The sequence below is a fragment of the Myotis myotis genome, unplaced genomic scaffold (genome assembly GCF_014108235.1).
Source record: "Myotis myotis isolate mMyoMyo1 unplaced genomic scaffold, mMyoMyo1.p scaffold_m19_p_55, whole genome shotgun sequence".
Taxonomy (NCBI): Eukaryota; Metazoa; Chordata; class Mammalia; order Chiroptera; family Vespertilionidae; genus Myotis; species Myotis myotis.
The window spans coordinates 589,207-615,098 of NW_023416363.1; the positions used below are offsets into that span (position 1 = coordinate 589,207).

Genomic DNA, 25,892 nt, shown 5'->3' on the forward strand with positions numbered 1-25,892 from the left:
GCCAGGAGCCAGGAGCCAGGAGCCAGGAGCCAGGAGCCAGGAGCCAGGGGCCAGGACAGGTTTCACCTGCGACCCTTTCGAGACGCGGCCCTGCCAACACCCTGACTGCAGACTCTGACCTCCAGCACAGAGACAGAACACATTCCTTATTTATTTATTTTATATATTTCTTTATTGATTTCAGAGAAGAAGCGAGGGGTTGCTATAGTTTTATGTATTTTTTATTTTTTTAATATATTTTATTGATTCTTCACAGAGAGGAAGGGAGAGGGATAGAGAGTCAAAAACATCGATGAGAGCCGGAACCGGTTTGGCTCAGTGGATAGAGCGTCGGCCTGCGGACTGAAACATCGATGAGAGAGAAATGCCGATCAGCTGCCCTCTGCACACTCCCCACTGGGGATGTGCCCGCAACCAAGGTACATGCCCCTGACCGGAATCGAACCTGGGACCCTTCAGTCCGCAGGCTGACGCTCCATCCACTGAGCCAAACCTGCCAGGGCTATGTTGTTTTTGAAATACTCACCAGAGGATATGCTTATCGATTTTATTGTTATTTTTTTAAATATAGTTTTATTGCTCTATCTGGTTTGGCTCAGTGGATAGAGCATCAGTCTGAAAGGTCCTGGGTTTGATTCCAGTCAATGGCACATGCTTGGGTTGTGGGGTCAAGGGTGTGCAGGAGGCAGCCGATAGATGATTCTCTCTATCATTGATGTTTCTTTCTCTCCCTCTCTTTTCCTTTCTCTGAAATCAATAAAAACATGTATTTGTTTGTTAATGTATTTTGTATTGATTTCAGAGAGGAAGGGAGAGGGGAAAGAGATAGAAACATCAATGATGAGAGAGAATCATGCATCGGCTGCCTCCTGCACACCCCCTACTGGGGATGTGGCCGCAACCACGGTACATGCCCTTGACTGGGATCGAACCCAGGACCCTTCACTCCGCTGGCCGACGCTCTATCCACTGAGCCACACCATCCAGGGCTGTTTGTTTTTTTTCTTAAATCCTTGTGGTGGCTCTGGAGCTAACATTTTCAGATTCCTTTAGACCTAAAGGCTAAGAATGAAGCCCAGACCTGGCTTCCTCTCTCTAGTCCCCATTTTCTCATCTGTACACTAGACGCAAAAAAAATAAAAAATAAAAAATAAAATAAAATATAACAGAGACGCGATGCTGCCACCTCTCCACCCCTGGCGTGAGGTCTAAATGAATCCATCCGTGTCACGGTCTGGGCACAGGGCTGGCTGGTGTCCAGCCGACGCTCGAAAACCTGCGGCTGCTTTTAACTAATTTATAAAATGGGCTGTTCACTCTGCAGACATGTAGGGGACGCTGCTGCTGTGTGCCAGGCTCCAGCCCCCCGCCCCCCACCAGGTCTGGAACTTGGAGCCCCCAGACCCCTGCCCACAGCCTGAACTCCACACACAGAGGCGATAGGCCCCAGAAGCCCGACGGGGCAGGTGCCCAGGCTGGTTGTCTCTCCAGGTCTCGGCCCAACCGGGCCAGCCAGAGCCCGGAACCAACACAACAACCCGCCTTGGCCCCGCCTGCACCTGAAGGGCAGGGGTCCAGCCGTTCGCACCCCAGCGGCGCCCCGAGTGGGCGGATCTGGGCTCCAGGTGTAGTTCCGCCTCGGGTCCGAACCAGACTCTCCGCCGGGTCCTTTGCGGTCGAAAATCCGGCAGGAGGTGCCCTAGCCGGTGTGGCTCAGTGGATAGAAAGTTGGCCTGCGGACTCAAGGGTCCCAGGTTCGATTCTGGTCAAGGGCGTGTACCTGGGTTGCGGGCACATCCCCAGTGGGGGGCGTGCAGGAGGCAGCTGATCGATGCTTCTCTCTCCTTGTTGTTTCTAACGCTCTATCCCTCTCCCTTCCTCTCTGTAAAAAATCAAAAAAATATATTACAAAAGAAAGAAAGGAAGAAAGAAAGGAAGAAAGAAAGAAAGAAAGAAAGAAAGAAAGAAAGAAAGAAAGAAGAGAAAGAAAGAAAGAAAGAAAGGAAGGAAATCCGTCAGGAGAGGAAAGAATGATCCTGTGGAAACTTAACTGAGCGTCGGGGTTACCATGGCGACCGCGGAGCCTGTTTCCCCAGCCCTGGGGGCGGGAGGGGGTGGAGACGTCGGCTTGCGATTCGCCGTTGCCTTGGAGACTCCCCACATCGTCCCGCCTTCTAGGCACTTGGATGCTCGTGATTGGTCGTTCCCAGGGGAGGGCGTGGCTTCAGGTCGGGTACCAGGCTGTCCGCCTGCCCATGTTCAGAGCCCAGAAGAGCCCGAGAGCCCCGCAAATGCTGGCACCACGTCTTCGGGCCCCCACATCCCGATGGCCAGGGACCCCCGTTTTCGTGACCTATAATTTTCTAAATTCCCGTCTCTAGTTCCATCAAAATCGGATGCCTCGTTCTCCCCCAATATTCGTCTTCAGTCCTTCTCCAACTCCTGCCTCTGGGTCCCCCCCAATTCTAGGTCCCCGTTTCTGCCTTACTTGGTGCCTTGCACCCCCAAATCGTAGCCACCAGGAATCCGTGTCCGTGCGACTCCTGAATTCATAGCCTTTCAATGCAAGCAGGGTCCCTCTCGTGACGTCTGTATTACGTCAGTTACCAGGGGACCTTTTCCGATTCTGTTCTCCCTTCCATGCTGCGGGGGGAAACCGAGGTTCTGAGGGGGAGCCCGTGTCTGCCTCTGAGGAGGAAGAGGCCGGGTTGGGGGCCCTCTGGGTCCTGCCGAGTGTGAGGGTCCTTCAGCACCTCGTGGGGGGCATCCCCATGACCAGGGAGCACCCCCAAGGGCCGGGGAGGGTGCCTCCAGGGCCAGAAACCCACCCCAGCCCCTCCCCAGCCCCAGACTCCCCATTGGGAGGCCCAAGCCTGCTGCTCTGGTCATGCCCATGGTTAGGAGGGCAGGGCCATGGGCCGCGGGCTGCAGGCAGGGGTGTTGGGGTGCAGCTCCTGTGCCTCCTGCCGGAGACTGAGATCGAACCCCTTGCCCAGCCCAAGGCACCCAGAGTCTCTGAGACGCTCCTGGGCTTGGGGGAGGGGCAGGGTGAGCCTCAGGGATCAGTCAACAAGCAATACAGCTGATGAGCACCCGGGGGTGGGCGGGGGGGGGGCGCTGGGGACAGATGTTGGCCCTTCTGGCTGAGGGCCTTGGGGTCTGGGTGGGGGGACCCTCCTTGGGTGCTGAGGTGGGCTCCGGGAGGTGGGGGGCCCCAGGCTCCACCAGATGCCCACCCCAGGCCAGAGGCGCCTAACAGATGGGGTGAGGGTGAGGGTGGGGGTCACTGGGTATGGCTGCAAAGAGGTCGGGGACCCTCCACCACGCCGACTCCCTGCACCCGTCCAGCGACCTCAGCTCAGCGTCAACTCCGGCTCCGGACCGACCCCAGGGCGTGGGGGCTGTTCCCTAGGCAACCGTCTGGGCGCCGCCCTAGGCCACAGGACAGCGCCCCTCCCCGGCCTCCGCCCGCGCGTGGTAACGGGGGTAGAGGAGAAGCGATGGGGGGGCCCCGGACGGGTGATGGGTGAGGCCGAACTGAACGATGTCTCCTCCTGGGACGCAGGCCCGCAGCAGCCCGGAGCTCGCGAGTGTCGGGGGCGGGGAGGAAGTGGCCGCACGCGTGGCGCCCGGCGGCCGGGACCAGCGGAGGGCGGTCGTCATCACTGGACCCCACGCCGCCGCCCGAGCCCTTGGCGCGTGCGTGCCGGCGGAGCGGACATCACGGAAAACGAGACGGTGCCGAACCGACTGGCCGCGCTCGAAACCTGCAGCAGGTGGGACGTGAAATCAGCGGCCGAACACAGCGGCGAACCCTGGCGGGACATCTGCCCTCAGTAGACATGGCGGCGCTGGCCTCAAGGAGGCCTCCGCGCGTGCGCAGGATCCCTCAAGGCCGGGCAAGAGTTAGAGGTCCGACTTCCGCCAGGCCGTCTGGTGGGCACGCTTCTGCTTGTGCGCATGCGTCCGGAATTGACGCATGCCGCGTTCGTCAAGAGAGCCTTTATCTGCTTGGTCCGGATTGGTTCAGAAGTACAGCCCGGTGACCCGGAAGTGTTCGTCCCTGTTAAAAGCGTAGGCCCGCGGCCCGCGGCCTCTTCCTGTCTGTGTCAGCGGAGCGCGTGGTCCGCGCCGAGCGACCGAGACGCCCCAAACGCACCGGCTGAGCCCTAAGGTGAGGCCGCCGCGGGGTCGGGGGTCGGATGAGCGCAACAGAGTCTCCCGGGGAGCCACGGGTCGGCCGCGAGGCCTGGGGGTGCCCTGGGGCGCCCTCGCCTCTCTTCCCGAAAACGTGCGGACGGACCCGGGGAGGCGCGGGGAAGTCGTGGGCGCCCGGCCGCCGCCGTCGCTTTGCTGGCTGCCGGGCAGCGGCTAGTGGGTGCGCCCCTGCCTCCCGCGCTGACACGGGGGCCCCCCGTTATCCCGAGGTGCGCGGTGCACCCTCCGATCTGCACACGGATTAGTCCTCGTGCCCGTTCGCGCCCGACACGGCCCGTCGGCTCGGCCTGGTTCTGCGCGGGGATCCTCGATGGCAGATCACGTGTCGGTGCTGCCGATGGGGGAGCGGGGTCCTGGCTGAGGACTCTCCCGGGGGCGCGGACCCCCTGAACCCCGGGGTTTGGGTTTGAACAGCCCAGCAGGGTGGACCCGGGGTTCCTGGGGGGCAGGCGCTTCCTCCTGGTTGACCCTGGAGGGGTCCCTCGGGGCTCAGGACGTGGAGCAGCGGCCCGGACACCTCGTGGCTTCCGGGGTGCCAGGCGGTGAGCGGGCCCTGCGGTTGTGCCCCCAGGATGAGCGAGTGGGAGACGGCCGCCCCCGCGGTGGCGGAGACGCCCGACATCAAGCTCTTCGGCAAGTGGAGCACCGACGACGTGCAGATCAATGACATTTCCCTGCAGGTGAGCGGGGCTCGGGGTGGGGGGCGCGCGGGGGGCCTCCCGGGGGGTCACTCGGAACGTGGAGCTGCCCTGCTGGCCGTGAGCTGAAGTGACAGGTGGACGGGAGACGCCTGGACCACACCCCCGTGTCCTGAACAGAGGCTGCTACAGTTTCCTGTTTTTTAATACTAACCAAAGGATATGCTTGTTGACTTTATTGTTATTTTTTTAAAATATGTTTTTATTGCCCTGACCGGTTTGGCCCAGTGGGACTGAAAGGTCCTGGGTTCGATTCCAGGTCAGGGCACAGGCCTGGGTCGCAGGCGCGGTCCCCAGTAGGGGGCGTGCAGGAGGCAGCCGATCAATAATTCTCATTGATGTTTCATTCTCTCTCTCCCTTTCTTTCTGAAATCAATAAAAATATATTTTATGCCGAACCGGCTTGGCTCAGTGGATAGAGCATTGGCCTTCGGACTGGAGGGTCCCGGGTTCGATTCCGGTCAAGGGCATGTACCTGGGTTGCGGCCACATCCCCAGTAGGAGGTGTGCAGGAGGCAGCTGATCGGTGTTTCTCTCTCATGGATGTTTCTAACTCTATCCCTCTCCCATCTTCCCTGTAAAAATCAATAAAATATATTTTTAAAAATAAAAATTAAAAAAAATATATATTTTTTATTGATTTCAGAGGGGAAGAGGGAAACATCAATGATGAGAGAGAATCATCAATCAGCCGCCTCCTGCGCGCCCCCACACTGGGGATGGAGCCTGCAACCCGGGCCTGTTCCCTGACCTGGAGTGGAACCCTGACCTCCTGGGTCATAGGTCAACGCTCAACCATTGAGCCCCCCGGCCGGGCTGCTCACTGATTTTGGAGGGAGAAGGGAATGCCCACGGGTCGCCTGCTGCACATGCCGCCACCAGGGCCTGAGCCACAGCCTTTTGGTGCCAGCGGACAGTCCAGCCGGCTGAGCCTGGGGCCAGGGCGCTGCAGTTTTTTAGTAAAATACACATAACCCAGACATCACCATGGCAACCATTTTAAAGTGCAAGGGTCCAACATCATTGTTTTGCATGTGGAGGTCCATTTGTCCCAGCACCTCATTTTATTTGTCAGTTCTGCCCATTTTATTTAACAAACTTGGGCCATAGGCTGTTTGTAGTTTAAACCTGTTTTATGCTCTACACGCATGTTTACAAGCAACGTTTGTTAAAGGGTATTTCCCCTGTTGAATGGATGTGGCGCCCTTGAATTCCTGCACTGTTCTTATTTTTTTAAAAAAATCCTCACCCAGGATATTTCCTCCGTTGATTTCTAGAGAGAGCGGAAGGGAGAGAGAGAGAGAAATATCTAAGTGAGAGAGACATCGATTGGCTGCCTCCCACACGTGCCCCAACCGGGGCCGGGGAACCTGGTGCCTTTAACCTGGAATCGGACCAAGACTCTGAGCCCACGGGCCAGAGTGATTCCCGCCCCTTTGATTCTTTCCGTTTGACTGTCCTCACGCCTGACGGTCTGTTTGCTGCAGCTGCACTGGGTTTTGAGATTGGAAATGGGAGGCCTCACCCCCATACATTGTCCGCTTGGCCTCGGCATCGCTTCTGTGGGCCCTTCACAGAACAAAACAAAAACTGCTTTGTGATTGCGTTTGTACGGAGATGAATGAAGTCCAGGTGGGATTATATTTATTGTGTCCCCTTCTCGTTATTTTTTTTTTTTAATATATTTATTGATTTCAGAGAGGAGGGGAGAAGAGATAGAAACATCAATGATGAGAGAGAATCATTGATTGGCTGCCTCCTGCACGCCCCCCCCCCCCCCCACTGGGGATCAAGCCTGCAACCCAGGCATGTGCCCTTGGCTGGAATCGAACCTGGGACCCTTCAGTTTGCCCGTTGATGCCCTATCCACTGAGCCAAGCCGGGCAGAACTCCCCTTCTCGTTTTAAAAGAAGCATTTTTGTTGCCTCTGCGTGTATTTGGGGCCCAGGCGCCCTCTGCCTATTGGAGAACTCGGCCCCGTTTTTTCACTCTGAATGTCTTGGGGATCGTTTTCCTTCATGGACGACGTTGCAGGTCTGCAAACTCAAAGGACAACATAGCAAGTGCTTCAGCCTCTGGGTCGCCTGTGGTCTCTGTCATGTGTGTGTACAACCCGTGAAAAATGTTACGCCTGTCTTCACTTTTCCCTGGTGCCCTCACGGGAAGCAGGTGTCATCGTGGCCCCGGGTTCTCTCTGCCCTGGGCCGGGGCCCGTGAACCAGACCCTCGATGGGACGGCTGTGTCCGCAGGGTCACCTGCCCGGCGGAGACATGGACACGCCCACCGGTCACCTGCCTCGTGCAGTAGACACCAGCCTCCTCATCCCCTGTCCTTTCCCTGTTACTGCTTGTATTTTTATTATGTTTTGAAACTTTTATTGGCTTGAGAGAGAGAAACATCAATTGTGCCAATTTTTTTAAAACATATTTTTATTGATTTTAGAGAGGAAGGGGGAGAGAGAGAGAAACATCGATGATGAGAGAGAATCATTGATCCAATGCCTCCTGGTTCATTGATTGATGCTCAGCCACTGAGCCATGCTGGCCGGCTGTTCCAGTTCATTCATTGGTTGGTTCCTGTTTGAGGCCTGAACAGAGATCGGACCCTCACCCTTGGGTATCGGGCTGACACTCCATCCGCTGAGATGCCAGCGCTGCTTGTGTCGTTAGAAAAGCATTGTTGGGCCGTGTCCTCATGTGTGAGTCAGAGGCCTGGGGCGTGTTTCATAGGACACAACAGTTCCTGGTCCCAACCCCTCCCCAACATTTTCGTGTTTTCTAGACATTTTCTTGGGAAATGTATGTATAGGAAGGACTTCTGTGTGATTCTCTTTTTTTTTTTTTTAATATATTTTATTGATTTTTTTACAGAGAGGAAGGGAGAGAGATAGAGAGTTAGAAACATTGATGAGAGAGAAGAATCGATCAGCTGCCTCCTGCACATCCTCCACTGGGGATGTGCCCACAACCAAGGTACACGCCCTCGACCGGAATCGAACCTGGGACCCTTTGGTCCGCAGGCCGATGCTCTGTCCACTGAGCCAAACCAGTTTTGGCCTGTGTGATTCTTAAAACCACGGTTTGGGCCCTGCCCAGGTAGCTCAGTTGGTTAGAGCATCTTGTGCCAAGGTTGCGGATTTGATCCCCAGCCAGGGCTCAGACAAGGATCAACCGATGAATGCATAGATAAGTGGAACCACAAATCAGTGTTTCTCTCCCTTCCTTCTCTCTAAAATCAATCCATTAAAAAACAAGAAAAAAGAACACATTTTGAGCCTTGGCTGGTGTGGCCCATGCACCAGGTTGCTTCCTGGTCAGGGCACAGGCCCGAGTTTGGGGCTCAGTCCCGGGTGGGGAGCACGAGGGGGCAGCCCATCAGTGTTTCTATCGGTCACATCGATGTTTCTTAGTCTCCCTTCCCCTTCCTCTCACTAAAACTAATAAAAACGTGTTTTAAAAAACCAGCACCGTCTCAGAAGTTAGAGGGTTCCTTCAGCACAGCACAGCCCCGAGCCCCACAGCGTCCAACTCAGAACGTCCCTGTGCAGTTTGAGGTGCACGTTGGAAACAGCGGGGAGTGTGGGGCGTTCTCTCTCGTCCTCCACCTGCCCCCTCCCGCTGCACAGCCAGACCCGCCGGCGAGGGGCCACCTGCGTGGTCGCCCGGGCCCCTGGTCCCCCCTGCCCTGACGGGTCCCTGCCTCTGCCCCAGGACTACATCGCGGTGAAGGAGAAGTACGCCAAGTACCTGCCCCACAGCGCCGGGCGCTACGCGGCCAAGCGCTTCCGCAAGGCGCAGTGCCCCATCGTGGAGCGCCTCACCAACTCCATGATGATGCACGGCCGCAACAACGGCAAGAAGCTCATGACCGTGCGCATCGTCAAGCACGCCTTCGAGATCATCCACCTGCTCACGGGCGAGGTAGGCGGGCCGGGCAGAGCCGCCGCCCACAGTGCGCGGGGGGGGGGGGGGGGGGGGGGGGGGGGCCTTCAGGGTTTGGGGTGACCATGGACGGTCCCGCCTGCCTTGGCTCATTGGCTCCCCTCTCCCAGAACCCCCTGCAGGTCCTGGTGAACGCCATCATCAACAGCGGCCCCCGGGAGGACTCGACCCGCATTGGGCGCGCTGGGACCGTGCGGCGGCAGGCTGTGGACGTGTCCCCCCTGCGCCGGGTGAACCAGGTGGGCCTGGGCTTGCGGCCTCAGAGGAGTCCTGCCCGGGGCAGGGGCCGGCCAGTGGGAAGGTTCGCCCAGCCGCATGCTTTGCTTGGAGTGTCACTTCCTCCGGGAAGCCTTCCTGGATTCCTGGCCGTGCAGGGCAGATCCCAGCTCTGGACCTTTGGGGCGGCATTGGGCTGAGTCTGGTGTATATTTTGTCACTGTGTGTGTTTCTTGGACCATTGGAGGATCAGTTGACGTTCTCAGAGAACATGGACGTTCTATTCCCACTACCTCCCAGTCTGGGCTCCCTCTGTCCTGTGTATGCAGCCGTCCCCAGTGCTCTAGCTGCTCATTTTCAACCCAGGGTCCAGGCCGGGAGCACCCCTGTCATGGCAGGTCTCCAGGAGTCGGGGACCCTTTGTGTCTGCACTTTAGTGGCCCCAGTCTGACCCCAGACCTGGCGGCTTGCCTCCTGAGCGGCAGTGTGGTCGCCAGCATTCCTTGGGGGCCATGGCCCGGCCCTGCCTGGTGTGGGGTGTCCTCTGCCCCGGGCTTAGCCGACCCCTGTGCTCCCCAGGCCATCTGGCTGCTGTGCACGGGCGCCCGCGAGGCTGCCTTCCGGAACATCAAGACCATTGCCGAGTGCCTGGCAGATGAGCTCATCAACGCGGCCAAGGTGGGTGAGGACGCTGTGTGTGTGTGTGGGGGGGGCGGGAGGGGGTCCTGCCCGCCCGGAGCTAACCCCCCGGAGCTAACCCCGTGCCTCCCGCAGGGCTCCTCCAACTCCTACGCCATCAAGAAGAAGGACGAGCTGGAGCGCGTGGCCAAGTCCAACCGCTGATCCCCGGCTGCGGCTCTAATAAACCCTCTGCCCTCGGGCAGCACTGCCTGCCTTTGCGCTGTCTGTCCTTGGGGGTCGCGGGAGCGGGGGTCCCCAAGTCCTGAGAGCTGACCACATTCTTGGCACATCTTGGGGCCGGGATTCCCCAGGGAAGCACTGACTCAGGACCATGGCAGCCAGGGTGCCCGCCACCGGGAGTGTCCCGCCCGTTGGAAGTGGGGGCGGGGTTGTCCTCACGGAGGTGCCCCTGGTGGGGGGAGGGGGCTGGTGGGTGCGGCTGCGGCCACTTCCTGCTCCTCTGCCGGCTGTGCAGTCTCCGGAGGGTCGGCTGCCTCCCGCCCGCAGACTCCAGTCCCTCGGGCTGGTCCCCATCCTGCCCTCCGGCGGCCTGCAGGGGGCACTGCCTCCCGCTTCCCTGCACCGATGCCTCCGGGTGGGGAGTCCGCCAGGAGGTGCTGAGGGCATCGCTCACCTGAGGGCCCTGGGCCATCACCTGCCCGCCGCCCCCAGACATCCGGCCGGTGGGCGTGACGGGCGGTCCAACGAGTCAGACCGGAACCCGAGGGCGTGACTCCGCCTCGGGGTACCTCCCACGGGGCGGGGCGCTCGGTGTCCCTTGGCCACTGGGCCAGGGACGGGTCAAAGCTGACCTGCCGGCCGAGGGAGGAGGCTCCGCAGGTAGGAAGCCGCCGGCGCCCCGGGGTCTCGGTGGTGGCCCTTCCCCTGCTGTGGGCGTCATCCCTGGGGTCCCCCCTGGGTCCCTGTGCGCCCGGGGCCTGTGGGTCCGGCTCTGGGAACCCCCCTCCCCACGCTTGTCAGCCCCTCAGCCCCCGTCCCCGGGGCATAACCCGCCCTGACCCCTGGGTTCGCCCCCACCCCCAACCCTTTGCAGAACCCCTCAATTTTCCCATCTGAGGGGGGCCCCCGCGGCACCCAGAGCCGCCATCCTCCCGCCGCCTTCCCCGCAGGCCCGGTCCGGATGCCCTGCCCCAGGCCGCCCTGGCTGCGCCGCCCGCGGGTCTCGCCGGGCTCCGGCCCCAGCTCCCCGGGCGCGCTCTCCGCGCCCCGGTCCCCGGACCAGGGCGAGACCGAGGACGAGGAGGAGGACGGGGATGGCGGCGCGAGCCCGGGCGCGTCCCCCATCCTGCCGCCCGCGTCCCCCGTCGAGTGCCTCATCTGCGTGTCGCCCTTCGACGGCGCCTTCAAGCTGCCCAAGCGCCTGGACTGTGGCCACGTCTTCTGCCTCGAGTGCCTGGCGCGCCTGTCGCTGGCCACGGCGGGCGGCGGCGAGGCGGTGGCCTGCCCGGTGTGCCGCGCTCCCACGCGCCTGGCCCCGCGCGGGGGGCTGCCCGCGCTGCCCACGCAGGTCGGCCTGCTGCCCAGCGAGGCCCGCGCCCCGCCCGCGCGCCAGGGCTCCGTGCGCTTCGACCGGCGCCGCGGGCTCCTCTACCTGCGCCCGCCGTCCGCGCCCGGGCCCCGCAAGACCCGCGCCGCGCGCCCGCCGCCCCCGCCGCCGCCGCCGCTGCGCCTCGGCCGCCCGCTGTCGCGCCGCCTGACCCTGGACAGCCCCACCTGGGCCTTCAACGCCGCCGTGGCGCTCGCCGCGCTCGTGGCCGCCGGCCTGGTGGTCTCCGGCGTCTACATCTTCTTCCTCATCCCGCGCGCCGCCCCCGCGCGGCCGCAGTTCGTGGCGTTCGCCCCCGCGCCCGGCTTCTCCTGGCTCCCCGCGCGGCCCGAGCCCGGGGCGCCCTGGACCCCCGCCTGGACGCCGGGCCCCACCGGCCGTGACCTGGACGCCACGCTGCCCGGGGCCGCGGAGGACACGCCGGAGCCCCCCGGGGACCCAGAGGACCCGGCGGAGGCGGAGGGAGTGCGGGACCGCGCGTGGGAAGGCGAGGGCGGCCCCGGCTGGGTTCGGGGCAGGAGGCGGGTGTGGGGGGCGCGGTAGACGCGCCTCCGGCAGATCCGGGCTCCTGTCCCGGGCACCTCGCGTCCTCCCGGGGGCCCTGCCAGCCCCTCGCCCCCGCCCCTCCCGGCGCCGCAGGGATCATGTCTCCAGAGCGAGGCCTGGTGGGGTCACCGCCACCGGACACAGCGCCCCAGGAAGTAACCCCGACCCCCGCGGGCATCCAGCGGGGGGCGCCCGGACCCCATCTTTACAAAGACCCAGCGGGCCCTGGCGGCTCGGCTCAGTGGACAGAGCCTGGGCGCGCGGACTGCAGGGACCCGCGTTTGACTCTGGTCAGCGGTCCAGGGCGCGCACCTGGTGTGCAGGCTCCTGTCGGGGTGCCCCCCGGGGCGTGTGCAGGAGGCCCAACCAGTTCCATGTTTCTCTCTCTTTCCCTCTCCCTGCTGCTCTCTAAAAACCAATGGAAACGTCTCCTCAGGAGAAGCTTAAAATAAAAGACTGCTGAGAGGCGCCCTAAGTGGGCTACCTGGTCCGTATCCCTGTGGGACGCCCCTTGCAGGGGGCCTGCCAGTGGCACCCCAACCCTGATCCTCACACGGGCCCCACGGAGTGCACCCCGCCCTCCTCAGAGCCCTGGGGAGCAGGAGGCTGGGGGGGGGGGGGCGGGGGGCGGGGGGAGGCAGATGCCATCTGCTGGAAACGCCCCACCTGGGCGCACAGGGCTGACCTGCCAGGTGTCAGGTGGGGGTTTGTCTTCTCTGCCGCCTGCAGCTGGGCGAGTGGCTCCAGCTGTGTCAGGGCCGGTCCTGGGCTGCCGCCCTGCGCCCCTGGCTGGGTCCAGGCCTGGGAGGACAGACGGGCCTGAGCCTCCAAGACGGGCTCACAGCGCTGCCGGGTCGGGGAGCTCGGTTAGAAGCCCTCCCAATACGCCAGGGTTGGGGGTTCGATCCCCGGTCAGGGCACATCCAGGATTCAACCAGTGGCTGCATCCAGCTGGGTGCTGAGTACCGAGTTGCCAAGAGGGAGGCCTCAACGTCCCCCATGGGTCCTGGCTTCTTTATATATTTTTTTTATTGACTTCAGAGAGAGAGAAACATCAACAATGAGAACCACTGATCGTCTGCCTCCTGCAGGCCCCCCCACTGGGGATTGAGCCTGCAAACCGGGGCACGTGCCCTGACCAGGAACTGAACCTCCTGGTTCACAGGTCGGTGCTCAGCCACTGAGCCGGGGCGGCCGGGTTCCAGAGTCTGGGGCCGCCGTGTCACCAGGCTCAACGAGGCCAGAGTTGCCCTCTGGGTCAGTGCCGCCTGATTTGGGGGGGTTGTTCCGGGGCCTCCCTGGCCACCGGAGCCCCTATCACCCCATCTCCATTTATTCGTTCCTTGGGGCCAGCTGTGCCCCTTCCTGGCATCCCTGTTGGGCCCCCAGGTGCAGACTAGGTCCTCCCTGTGGACAGCCGCCTCCAGGGCGGGCAGCCCTAGGGTTCCCGGCCTCCTCCTCTCAGAAGTCTTCCTGGCTTAGTCACAGCAGAGTAGATGGCAGCCACCTCTGCACCAGCTAAACTCCAGTCACCTGCCCCACCCCAGGCCCAGGGTTGGGGTGCTGTGTGTTGCGGGTGGGCACCTGGCTTTTCCTTTTTTAAAATATATTTTTATTGATTTCAGAGAGGAAGGGAGAGGGAGAGAGAGATAGAGACATCAATGATGAGAGAGAATCACGGATTGGCTGCCTCCTGCACGGCCCACACCGGGGAATCAAACCCACAACCCGGGCATGTGCCCTGACTGAGGCTGGAACCGTGACCTCCTGGTTCATAGGTCAACGTTCAGCCCCCGAGCCACGCCAGCCGTGGGCACCCAGCGTTTTCCAACGTGACTTCCATGGGGCTGAAGGCTCCCGTTTGATTTGTTGACACTGGGTCCTCGGCAGCTGGCACACAGGGAGGGAGGGAGGGACAGCCTCGCAGGGGACCAGGGAGCCGCCCAGGATGCCTGTGGACACTGGGCCCCCCCCGCTGGCCGCCCGCCACCCTGACCTGGCAGCTGGCGGAGCTCCTGTGGATGGGAGCTGCCGCTTCCCGGGGGAAAGCCTGGAGCCGGGAGCAGCAGGGCACCGAGGGAGTGTCTTCCCAGACCAGTCCCAGTCCCATACCTGCGTGACCCCGTCACTGGAGCCCAGCCCGCAGGGAGGGGCCGGTCAGGCAGGAGCAAGGCTGGTGATGTGCCGTATTCTCTGGCGGCTGCCACATCCTTCTGCCAACTCGGTTCTTGAGAACAACACGCAGGGCCTCGCAGTTCTGCAGGCAGACGTGTATAATCGGTCTCCCCTGACTGAAGTCCAGGTGATCACAGGTCCGTTCCTCCCAGGGGCTCCAGGGGTGAATGCCTGTCCTCCCGGCTGCAGGGTAGTATCTCTGTATCTCTCTCTGACCCTGGTCGGTGTGGCTCAGTGGATAGAGCGTTGGACCATGAACTGAAGAGTCCTGGGTTCGATTCTGGTCAAGGGCACGTACCTTGGTTGCAGGTCCCTGGCCCTGGTCAGGGGGCGTGCAGGAGGCAACCAATCGATGCATCTCTCTCTCACATCGATGTTTCTCTGTCTTTCCTTTCCCCTTCCACTCTTTCTAAAAATCAGTGGAATATCCTCATGTGAGGATTAACAGAAAAAACTAAATAAAAAGCTTGCGACGAAGTGAGCCCACCCCGACTAGCCAGCACACTCTCCCCTCAACCACGTCCACAGGCCCATCTTGCCATGAAGGTATCAGATCCCAGGAATCGGGGTCTGCACATCTGTGGGGGCCATTATCTAGTTTATATCGAGTCCCAGACAGCGCCCTCGTCATCCCTTCCCTCCTGCGCCCCAGGAGGGGACAGACCTGCCAGGGATGGGTCCAGCCGGGGGACCAGAAAGGGACCCTTGACTGGCAGTTCACAGAAGAGCAAAAGATGATGCTCTCTGCCTGAGTGTGTTCAAGGAAGGCTGCCTGGAGGAAGAGACCTCAGCGCTGTATCTTCAAGGACACTCAGGGAGATGACAGGTGGCACTGAGTTCGGGGTAACTGGACCAGTGAGGTGGTGGCTGAGGGTCCAGGGGGGGCTGGCCCCTCCCTCCGCTAACCAGCTTCCTCCTGGGGGCTACAAGGAAGCTGGGCTTCTCCACCCTCCCAGCTGGGAGCCTGTGGCCTCAGTCTCTCCTCCTGTAAAATGGGGCTGATGACAGAGCCGGGGACTGCTGGGCATCCCCGGCTGCTGATTGCTACCTCGATGCCCACCCGCCCGCCCACTGCGCCGGAAACAAAGGAGCTGCTGAAACCAGCCTGGGGCCCGGATCATGGGGGCCCGGGTCATGGGGCCTGCCCTGCCTCCCGGCCCCATGCTCGCCTCACAGCCTTTGTGGCCGCCTGGAGCTGTGCCCACCCAGCTCTCCCTCTGCCTACTCCTCCTTGCTGGGCACCGCCCCCCACACCTGTCCCAGGCTTGCTCCTCCCCCCAGGTCCTCTGAACCCCCAAAGCGCAGGTCCTGGTAGGGTGCCTGAGAGGCCTGGACTTGGGGCTTTGGTTCTCTCTTTCTGTAAAATGGGCCGCAGTAAAGAAGGCCCATTAAACACTCCACTTGCACGGGGAATGTTTTTTTTTTTTTTTAGGCTTTATTTTAACACAAAACATAGGAAAAAAATATTCAATTGCAAGTGAGAGAGTTCACTGGATCTTTTAAAAGAGAAAGCTGCACTCAGGTGTCGATTCAAACCAGAACCGTCGTAGAGATGCCTGCTGTCTGTGGTGACAAAGTTACGACGTGTGTCTGCCTGCGACGTCTTTCTGTGGCGCCATAAGGTGGGCTCATGCCAGAGGGAAGCAGCACAAGGCGGAACGGCGGGTGGGTGAGCCCTCCGATGAGCTCTTGTTCTTTTCCGGAGAATTAACGGAAGCAGCAGGTCACCTCACAAAGAACTTTTCCGAGAACAGTTGCAAAAGCTGAAAGCGGGTGTGAGGTTGTTACTAAAGCTGTGCAGGGAGGTTAGTGGGGAAGAAACATCTGTGCTCCCAAAAGCCAGGTCCGCACAGCAGCGGGCACGGGAACGGTGCTCCCAGCGAAGAGGAGAAGACGCTCCCGGGAACGGTGCTCCCAGCGAAGAGGAGGAGACGCTCACGGGAACGGTGCTCCCAGCGAGGAGAGGAGAAGACGCTCACGGGAACGGTGCTCCCAGCGAGGAGAGGAGAAGACGCTCACGGGAACGGTGCTCGCAGCGAAGAGGAGAGAAGACGCTCACGGGAACGGTGCTCGCAGCGAAGAGGAGAGAAGACGCTCACGGGAACGGTGCTCGCAGCGAAGAGGAGAAGACGCTCACGGGAACGGTGCTCGCAGCGAAGAGGAGAGAAGACGCTCACGGGAACGGTGCTTGCAGCGAGGAGAGGAGAAGACGCTCACGGGAACGGTGCTCCCAGCGAGGAGGAGAAGACGCTCCCGGGAACGGTGCTCCCAGCGAAGAGAGGAGAAGACGCTCCCGGGAACGGTGCTCCCAGCGAAGAGAGGAGAAGACGCTCCCGGGAACGGTGCTCCCAGCGAGGAGGAGAAGACGCTCACGGGAACGGTGCTCCCAGCGAAGAGAGGAGAAGACGCTCCCGGGAACGGTGCTCCCAGCGAAGAGAGGAGAAGACGCTCCCGGGAACGGTGCTCCCAGCGAGGAGAGGAGAAGACGCTCCCGGGAACGGTGCTCCCAGCGAGGAGAGGAGAAGACGCTCCCGGGAACGGTGCTCCCAGCGAGGAGAGGAGAAGACGCTCACGGGAACGGTGCTCCCAGCGAGGAGAGGAGAAGACGCTCACGGGATCGGTGCTCCCAGCGAAGAGAGGAGAAGACGCTCACGGGAACGGTGCTCGCAGCGAAGAGGAGAGAAGACGCTCACGGGAACGGTGCTCGCAGCGAAGAGGAGAAGACGCTCACGGGAACGGTGCTCGCAGCGAAGAGGAGAGAAGACGCTCACGGGAACGGTGCTTGCAGCGAGGAGAGGAGAAGACGCTCACGGGAACGGTGCTCCCAGCGAGGAGGAGAAGACGCTCCCGGGAACGGTGCTCCCAGCGAGGAGAGGAGAAGACGCTCCCGGGAACGGTGCTCCCAGCGAAGAGAGGAGAAGACGCTCCCGGGAACGGTGCTCCCAGCGAGGAGGAGAAGACGCTCACGGGAACGGTGCTCGCAGCGAGGAGAGGAGAAGACGCTCACGGGAACGGTGCTCCCAGCGAGGAGGAGAAGACGCTCCCGGGAACGGTGCTCCCAGCGAAGAGAGGAGAAGACGCTCACGGGAACGGTGCTCGCAGCGAAGAGAGGAGAAGACGCTCCCGGGAACGGTGCTCCCAGCGAGGAGGAGAAGACGCTCACGGGAACGGTGCTCGCAGCGAAGAGAGGAGAAGACGCTCACGGGAACGGTGCTCCCAGCGAAGAGGAGGAGACGCTCCCGGGAACGGTGCTCCCAGCGAGGAGAGGAGACGCTCCCGGGAACGGTGCTCCCAGCGAAGAGGAGAAGACGCTCACGGGAACGGTGCTCGCAGCGAGGAGGAGACGCTCCCGGGAACGGTGCTCCCAGCGAAGAGGAGAAGACGCTCACGGGAACGGTGCTCGCAGCGAGGAGGAGAAGACGCTCACGGGAACGGTGCTCCCAGCGAAGAGGAGAAGACGCTCACGGGAACGGTGCTCCCAGCGAAGAGGAGGAGACGCTCCCGGGAACGGTGCTCCCAGCGAAGAGGAGAGAAGACGCTCCCGGGAACGGTGCTCCCAGCGAAGAGGAGAAGACGCTCACGGGAACGGTGCTCCCAGCGAGGAGGAGAAGACGCTCACGGGAACGGTGCTCGCAGCGAGGAGGAGAAGACGCTCACGGGAACGGTGCTCGCAGCGAGGAGAGGAGAAGACGCTCACGGGAACGGTGCTCCCAGCGAAGAGGAGAGGAGGGGAGAGGAGAGAGGAGAGGAGGAGGCTCAGTAGAGGCTGGTCTTCTTCATGATGCGCAGGAACTCCTGCTCGCTGACCTCCCCGTCGCCGTCGCGGTCGGCCTCGTCGATCATCTCCTGCAGCTCCTCGTCCGTGAGGTTCTCGCCCAGCTCCTTGGCCACGCGCTTCAGGTTGTTGAAGGAGATGGTGCCGGTCTCGTCGTCGTCGAAGAGCTTGAACGCCTTCAGGATTTCCTCCTTGGTGTCTTTCTCGCACATTTTTTGCGTCATCACCGTCAGGAAGTCATTGAAGTTCATCTTCCCGGTCCCCTCCTTGTCAATGTCACCGATCATTTTCTTAATCTCTTCTTTCTTGGGCTCAAAGCCCAGGGCTCTCATCGCCACCTTCAGCTCCTTGACGTCGATGGTCCCAGTGGCATCTGTGTCAAAGAGGTCGAACGCCTGCCGGATCTCCTGGATCTGCTCCTTGGTCAGCTCGGGCTTGGGACTCGCCCTCTTGCGCTGGGAGGACGCCGCTGCCATGTCTGCCTTCTGAAAGCCGGAGGCCGTTGGGGACCCGAGTCTGCTCTGCCCTGGAACAGGCGGCCGAGGGGGCCAGGGAGGCGGGTTAAGGGGAGCCAGCCCAAGGCCCAGGCCCAGCAAGGAGGCTGCGTCTCTTCGGGGCCTGGGAGAAAGGTAACAGAGGAGGGAGGGGTGTGCCCAAGCCGAGAACCCGCAGGAAGGACTGAGGGGCGGCCTAGACCTGGGAAGGGCTCAGCCTCTGGGAAAGGACGCGGCAGAGGAAGGGGGACGCTTTGACCCACTGGTGTTTACTGGGCACCTGCTGTGTACCCACGGTGCACAGGGGCCCCCAGGCCCGAGGAGGGGACCTCACCAGGCGGGTGATGCCCAGAGGACTCAGGAGAGAGCCATCCTCTTGGCCACATGGCCTCCCCCTCAGGCTCCTGGGACCCCTCCAGCTCCCCCCTTCTCCTCAGAGGGAGCGGAGGTGTCCAGGATGACCGATGGGTAAACTGAGGCTGGCAGGCTGGGCGGGGCTTGGACTGGGGAGCACCCTACAAAGCACCTCCGCTCACCCTGGCTGAGTATTGCCGCTGGCGGGAGCGTCTTCCCAGTACGCCGAGGTTGTGGGTTCGATCCCTGCTCAGGGCACAGAAAAGAGCCAACCAATGAATGCGTATGAAGATGCAACAAATCCGTGTGTGTGTGTGTATGTCTCTCTCTCTAAGAATCAATAAATAAAAAATTAAGACCAGCCCTAGCCGGTGTGGCTCAATGGATTGAGCGTCGGCCTGCAGACTGGAGGGTCCCGGGTCTGATTCCGGTCAAGGGCACAGGCCCGGGTTGCGGGCTCGATGCCCCCCAGTAGGGGCTGTGCAGGAGGCAGCCGATCCATGATTCTCTCTCATCATTGATGTTTCTATCTATCTCTCTCTCCCTTCCTCTCTGAAACCAATAAAAAAATAAAATCAATAAAAATAATATTTTTTATTTTTAAAAAAATATATTTTGATTTTTTACAGAGAGGAAGGGAGAGGGATAGAGAGTTAGAAACATGGATCAGCTGCCTCCTGCACCCCCCCCACTAAGGATGTGCCCGCGACCAAGGTACATGCCCTTGACCGGAATCGAACCCGGGACCGTCCAGTCCGCAGGCCGACGCTCCATCCGCTGGGCCACACCGGTCAGGGCTGAAAATAATATTTAAAATAATTAATTAATTAGGACCAGCTGGAGTCGCTCAGCGGTTGAACTTCGACCTCTGAACCCGGAGGTCACGGTTGGATCCCGCTCGGGGCACGCGCCCGGGTGGCGGTTGGATCCGGTAGGGGGCGCGCGGGAGGCGGCCGCTCCCTGATTCCCTCTCATCAGGGATGTTTCTCTCTCTCCCTCTCCCTTCCTCTCTGAAATCTATAAAAATAAATATTTTTAAAAAATGAAAAAGGAAACCCCCCGTCCCCTCAACTCCACGCCGGGTCCCTGCCCCTCCCGCCCCTCTCAGACCCGCCGCCGCCGCCGTTCTCCCCGCCCGAGCCCCCGCCTCGCTAACCCCGCCACCGGCCAGGCCCCGGGCGCGCAGGTCGCCGTGGGGCCGCCCCGCTCGCTCGCCTCACCCGCTCCCGTGTCCCGGACGCCGGCGGCCGCGCAGCAACCTGCTCCGCCGCCCCGAGTGGGTCCGTAGTAACGGAGCGAAGCGTCTAGCGCGGCTCCCTCCGAAACGCCCCTTTCCCGGCCGTTGTCGGTTGCTACGTCACGGTCGCCCCGCGAGGCACTGTGGGAAATGTAGTTCCGGTGCGTCCAGCCGCGGCTGGGAGCGCGCTCCCCTGTCGCCGTGGCAACAAGCGAGCGGCCCCGCGTGGGGCGCTGGGAAATGGAGTGCGAGCTTGAAGCGGCCGCAGCACGGCCGGGGCGGGACTTCCGGTGGCTCCGGCGGCGCGTCCGTGCGGTCTCCCGGAGAGTGTGTGGCGGACCCGCGGGCGGCGAAGGAGAAGGGCGGCCCCGTCTGCGTCAGGCCGCGTCCCCCGCGCCTCCGGAGACGGCTCCCCGCCCGCGGCGCCCCGCTCCCCGCGGATGACGCGCTCCGAGCCACGCTGCGCCCACAGGTTCCGATGGCCGAGGAGGCGCGGGTGAGCGGCAGGGGGTCCGGTTCCGATGAGCCCAGGAGGGAGCCAGGCTGGGAGGGGCGGAGGGCGGCTGCTCTCCGCGCTGTCTCTCTGGCCGTGGAGCGCGGACGGGGAGCGGGGCGCGGGGCTGGGTGCCTGGTGGGCGCAAAGGTCGCCTGGGGGTGGGGGGACCCCAGACCAGGTTCTGGTGCCGGAGAGAGAAGGCTGGGCTCTAAGGGGTGACCCCTGGATCCGGGGGGCCTGGTGGCAGCAGATGGGGTGCGGCTGGTGCTCCTGGCGGGTGCAGGGTCGGGGGGGTGTTGGGGCGCAAAGGGAAGGGCGGAGCAGGGCTCGGACCCCCAAGTCCGGGGCTGGATGTGTCCCGTCGACATCAGGGGTCCCCATCGCCCCACAGACGCCCCACGGGGGGCAGTTTGGTGTTTAAGGGGGGCAACTGGAGAATTGAGTTATTAACAGTGAGTTTTTTGCATTTCTTATGGCTCTGGGGCCTCATGGACAGTTTATAAACGTATATTGTGGCATATTTATGCACATCAGATCTCTGTTATGTTTTGAAACTTTGTTTACTATTTTTTCCATATCACTTTGTATTATTATTATTTTTAATATATTTTATTGATTTTTTTTTCATAGAGAAGAAGGGAGAGGGATAGAGAGTTAGAAACATCGATCAGCCGCCTCCTGCCCGCCCCCCACTGGGGATGTGCCCGCAACCCAGGTACATGCCCTTGACCGGAATCGAACCCGGGACCCTTCAGTCCGCAGGCCGATGCTCTATCCGCTGAGCCAAACTGGCCAGGGCAACAGTTCATTTTTTGAATAATAAGAATTATATGCTATGGGGAGGGGGGAGTGGGTATCAGGATTTTAGAGGTGCTTAGGGGGGGCACGGCCAGACAGGTCGGGACCCCCTGGTCTGCATTCGGGCTGGCTTTTCTGGCCGCTGTGGACCCCCAGGCTGAGTGGACGCCACCCCACAGGGCCCGGTCACCTTCGAGGACGTGGCCGTGTACTTCTCCCGGGAGGAGTGGACGCTCCTCACCCGCACGCAGAGGAGCCTGTACCGGGAGGTGATGCTGGAGAACTTCGCGCTCACCGTCTCGCTGGGTAAGGCCCTCAGGCTCCGCCCGCACACTGGCCCGCCAAGGGCTGTTCCCCACGGGGTTCCTGTTCCTCCTAAAGCCCCGGGGTTGGTGCCCAGGGCAGGGGCGGGCCCTGGGCGTGGGCTGGTCTCCGCCTCTCGGCCGCCCTCCGTGACCCTGCGGAAGCCATGGCCTCTTGCGCCGGGTTTTGCCTTCTTCCAACTAAAGGAATTCGCTAGGGCCCTCCCCGGGCCAGGCTTGAGCCACGGACATGACATGTCTTTCCATTTATTTAGCTGTTCTGTAATTTCTTTAAAAATATATTTTATTGATTTTTTTACAGAGAGGAAGGGAGAGGGAGAGGGATAGAGAGTTAGAAACATCGATGAGAGACATAGATCAGCTGCCTCCTGCACGCTCCCTACTGGGGATGTGCCCGCAACTCAGGTACATGCCCTTGACTGGAATCGAACCCGGGACCCTTGAGTCCACAGGCCGACGGTCTATCCAGTGAGCCAAACCAGCTTGGGCTGTTCTATAATTTTTTAAAAATATATATTTTTATTGTTTTCTGAGAGGAAGGGGGAGAGAGAGAAAGAGAGAGAGAGAGAAAGAAAGGTCATTGATGAGAGAGAATCATCCACTGGCTGCCTCCTGCACGGCCCACCCTGGGGACCGAACCTGTGACCGGGCCTGTGCCCTGACTGGGAGTCGAACCGGACCTCCTGGTTCTTAGGTCGATGCTCAACCACTGAGCGACATTGGCCGGGCCTCAGTGAATGTTTAAATATACGGGGGAGGTTTCTTTTCTAAGACTCAGGTTCCTTCTGGTTGCCATGGCGACATGAGCTTCCTGGGGTGTGTGGCCAGCTGGGTCAGCCTTCACTTGTGGGGAGGGGGTCCTCTTACACTGTCTCCTAGGATTTGTGCCTTCGGGGTTCCATGTGGTGGCCCAACTGCAGGGTGAAGCGGAGCCCTGGGTACCCATCATGGTGGGCGAGACTGGTCAGCACAGCGGGAGCCGGGAGGGTCCTGGTCTCGGCCGGTGGGGCCGGAGGTGCCTCGTTCTCGGGGTGGACCTCAGCCTGCTGGCTGCGGGGTCTGGTGCACTGGCATTTCCCACCTCCTTTCTCCTCTCCCCTGGCCAGGCCCCATGACCTGCCTCTCTGCCTCTGCGCCCTGTCATTGCCCCTTCCCTGTGCTCAGCCGTCTTTTCCTCGGCGTAGACGCAGCCTCTCGCAGAGCTCACTGTCACCGGCAGCTCGGGCCCCGCGGGAAGCCTGCTGCAGGGGCGCGATGCGGAGACCCCGCTCCCCGCCCTGCTCCTCGCCCCTTTCTCCCCCAAACAGTCCCCAGCCGCCTCCTGGCCGTCGCGGCTCCTGTCCGGGCGCGTCGAACGCACATGGGGGTGGAGGTGCCTCCTCCCTCTCTCCCAGCTGTTGGCACCTGACCTTGCTGTTTCAGGGTGTCCCCGGAGACTGGACGACCCGGAGGCCCCTCCGCAGGTGAGGAGCTGCAGAGTCCACCTGCCAGAGAGGCACCCTGGGCAAGGGGAGCCTGAGGAGGACGGCCCTGCCCCGCCCGGCCGCCCCCGGCACCAGGGCACCCTCGGTGAGGGGAGGCCACACAGCAGCACGGGGCACCGGGAGCCCTTGCCACCCGGCTCCCGGCGCCAGCAGCAGGGAGTCAGGTGCAGCGGCTGCGGGACAGCCTTCCCGGAGGCCTCCGCGCTCCTCGGCCACCTGGTAACTCGCTGTGAGGAGAGACCCTGCGGGTGCCCCAAAGGCGGAGATGCCCCCGGGGAGAACGGGGCCCCGGCTGGTCACAGGAAGAGCCCCACGGGAGGAACGCCCCACGTGTGCCACGAGTGCGGGAAGGCCTTCAGCTACCCGTCGAAACTGAGGAAGCACCAGAAGGTGCACACGGGCGTCAGACCTTTCGGCTGCGGCGAGTGCGGGAGAACCTTCAGCCGCAAAGACGCCCTCGTGCTGCACCGGAGGATCCACACCGGGGAGAGGCCCTACGCCTGCGGCGAGTGCGGCAGAGCCTTCAGCGTTCTGTCCACCCTCATCCGGCACCGGAAGGTGCACGTCGGAGACAGGCCCTACGAGTGCCGGGAATGTGGGAAGTTCTTTAAGTACAGCCAGAGCTTCGTGCTCCACCAGAGAGTTCACACTGGAGAGAAGCCTTACGCGTGCACGCAGTGTGGGAAAGCGTACGTGACGCGCTCCGGCCTGTACCAGCACGGGAAGGCCCACACCGGCGAACGGCCCTACGAGTGCGGCCTGTGCGGGAAGACCTTCACCACCAGGTCCTACCGCAACCGGCACCAGCAGTTCCACACGGAGCAGCGGGCCCACGAGTGTGCGGAGTGCGGCAAAGCCTTCAAACACAGCTCCACGCTCCTGCAGCACAAGAAAGTCCACACGGGAGCAGGGTCGTAGCGGCCGGGATGTGGGAAGGCCTTTTGCCACAGCCGGCACCTTGCTCAACGCGGAAGGTCTCTCTCCAGGGAGGAGGTTGAGGAGAGAAGCCGTTTGAGAGGTGAGCCAGGCACACCCCACACCCCGCCGGGAGGGGTCGCGTGTGCGGGAAGCTTCCGGGAGCTGTGCTGCACGCTGACCTGCCCAGGCCGCTGCCATCCGGCATTCCCCAAGGTGGCATCTGCCGCCCAGTGTGCTCAGGGACAGCAGACCTCCATGCTCCCTGCTCCGTGTAGAACAGAGTCCTGAGTGTTGGAGCCCACATTGGGCGTTACGTCCCGACTGGTTCAGGTGTGGGCATCGCCCCGCTGTGGCCAACGGTCGCTAAGCAGTGCCCACTGGGGCGTGCGGGGAAGCTGAACGGTCCCTCGTACTGTTGACACTGCTCCGGAGGGCACAGCAATGAGGCCTTGTTGTTGGCTTGGCCAGTGCGGCTCAGGGGGTTGGACATCCCGTGCACCCAGAGGTTGTTGATCCGATTCTCAGTCAGGACACGTGCCCCGTTTGCGGGCTGGATCCCCAGCAAGAGAGGCAGTAGATCGATGGTTCTCTCTCATCGATGGATGTTTCTCTCTTTCCCTTTCCCTTTCTCTCTCTCAAATCAATAAAACCATTTTTTAAAAAAGGCCTTGTCACCTTTAATCCTGGGGATCCTGGTCTCTCTGTGAGGGGATAAAGGACGAGATTGGGCTCATGAACAGAGGGAGCGGCCTCCCTGATGTCCACCTGCCTGGGGGGCCGGCCGGATGGCAGGGCACAGCTCTGATTGGCCGGCCTGGCTCACAGGCCTGAGACCTGCAGGGAGACCCCAGAGGCCTGGTGGTGAATGGTGTCGCCTGGCTGTCAGGTTTCCTGGTGGATCAGGAATGGGGGAGCTGCTACCGGATGGCCCACGTGTTCCCAGGGCCCTGGTTCCGGGGACGCTGCTCGGTCCGCAGCCTTGGCCAGAGGAGGCTCTTCCCAGAGTCACTCCGAAGCTGTGTCGTCTGAACTCGGACGCGGCAGTAGGTCTGATAGACAAACCACAAAACCCGCAGGGCCTGTGGGAAGAGACGGGGCACAGGGACACTGCACACGGGGGGAGGGGGTCTGAGCGGGCTCTCAAGGGGCTTCCACAGATGTTCCAGCAGCTGTGGTTTCGGGAGCTGCGGGTTGCTTAACCCTCCCCGCCCCCCCCCCCCAACGGCGGGCCTGTGACCTGTGGCCAGGGTCACGCTCACCACGTGTCTGCAGTCTCCTGGGTTCTCCTCGCCCCGCTGGGCGTGCTCACCCCGTGGCCTCACCCGGGACGCGGCCTGTGTGACCCAGCGGTCCTGGCATCTGCACACCACGGCCTTCGCTGCTTTTGCTGCCTGTTTCTGGGCTCCAGGGAGAGAAGTGCTTGAATCAACATGCAGATCCAGATGTCCTGGTTTGTGGGGCCTTTTGCTTTAAAACGTTTTGGACATTTCGCCGCAAGTAGAACGTCAGTTCAGCAAAACTGTACGCTGCCCATCGCTGTGTCCCTGGCCCCGAAGTGCTTCCTGTTGGTGGGCACTGTGTTGGGAGCGTCGTCCTACTATGTGCTGGGCTGGAAACCACCGGGGCTGCCTCTCTCCAGGGTGATGCTTCTCGCCCTCCTCTGTCAGGTTGGATGGAGCAATTGATACCCCACCCCCCACCCCAGGACTGGCTTCTCGGGCCATTTCACTATGGACCTTCCCTTTGCTGAGACCACACTCCATTCTCTCCCCTCGGGGTCTGCACAAAGGAGTCTCCTCCCAGGAGAAATCCCACCAAAAGTCCTTTAAAAGCCGCTCACTCCCGTCGCTGGGGGCCGGAGCCAGCCAGGCTCAGCCGCCGGGCGTGCGGGGTGATGGAATAAATTCGTAATCCGGCCCCACCCTGGCCTTGTGCGTTCCTCCTTTGGCGACCTAACGTCCTGCTGATGG

The 25,892-nt window shown here is 61.7% G+C and overlaps 4 protein-coding genes across 11 annotated transcripts; 3 read left to right on the plus strand and 1 right to left on the minus strand.

The window, feature by feature from the left end:
* Window positions 1-4,029: 4,029 nt before the first annotated feature.
* Window positions 4,030-9,969, plus strand: RPS5 (ribosomal protein S5). Its single transcript, XM_036311450.1, has 6 exons — window positions 4,030-4,174; window positions 4,790-4,898; window positions 8,628-8,837; window positions 8,969-9,097; window positions 9,654-9,752; window positions 9,849-9,969. The coding sequence occupies exons 2-6, from the start codon at window positions 4,791-4,793 to the stop codon at window positions 9,915-9,917; spliced, it is 615 nt and encodes a 204-aa protein (XP_036167343.1). The 5' UTR covers window positions 4,030-4,174; window position 4,790; the 3' UTR covers window positions 9,918-9,969.
* A 210-nt stretch (window positions 9,970-10,179) lies between these two features.
* On the plus strand, window positions 10,180-12,421 carry RNF225 (ring finger protein 225). The gene is made up of 2 exons (XM_036311449.1): window positions 10,180-10,595; window positions 10,886-12,421. The coding sequence occupies exon 2, from the start codon at window positions 10,897-10,899 to the stop codon at window positions 11,863-11,865; it is 969 nt and encodes a 322-aa protein (XP_036167342.1). The 5' UTR covers window positions 10,180-10,595; window positions 10,886-10,896; the 3' UTR covers window positions 11,866-12,421.
* Window positions 12,422-15,458: 3,037 nt separating this feature from the next.
* On the minus strand, window positions 15,459-20,023 carry LOC118657435 (centrin-2). Of its 8 annotated transcripts, none has more exons than XM_036311459.1 (3): window positions 19,887-20,023; window positions 18,849-18,912; window positions 15,459-18,339 (listed from the first exon to the last, which is right to left on the minus strand). In XM_036311459.1, the coding sequence occupies exon 3, from the start codon at window positions 18,292-18,294 to the stop codon at window positions 17,800-17,802; it is 495 nt and encodes a 164-aa protein (XP_036167352.1). In that variant the 5' UTR covers window positions 18,295-18,339; window positions 18,849-18,912; window positions 19,887-20,023; the 3' UTR covers window positions 15,459-17,799. The 8 variants fall into 8 exon arrangements, with proteins under 8 accessions (XP_036167352.1, XP_036167349.1, XP_036167353.1 ...); XM_036311456.1 differs by having other exon boundaries at window positions 15,459-18,436; XM_036311460.1 differs by having other exon boundaries at window positions 15,459-18,344; window positions 19,887-19,965.
* Window positions 20,024-20,156: 133 nt separating this feature from the next.
* Window positions 20,157-24,588, plus strand: ZNF584 (zinc finger protein 584). The gene is made up of 3 exons (XM_036311445.1): window positions 20,157-20,399; window positions 21,377-21,503; window positions 22,943-24,588. Exons 1-3 carry the CDS (start codon window positions 20,382-20,384, stop codon window positions 23,920-23,922), a joined length of 1,125 nt encoding a protein of 374 aa, XP_036167338.1. The 5' UTR covers window positions 20,157-20,381; the 3' UTR covers window positions 23,923-24,588.
* Window positions 24,589-25,892: the final 1,304 nt, after the last annotated feature.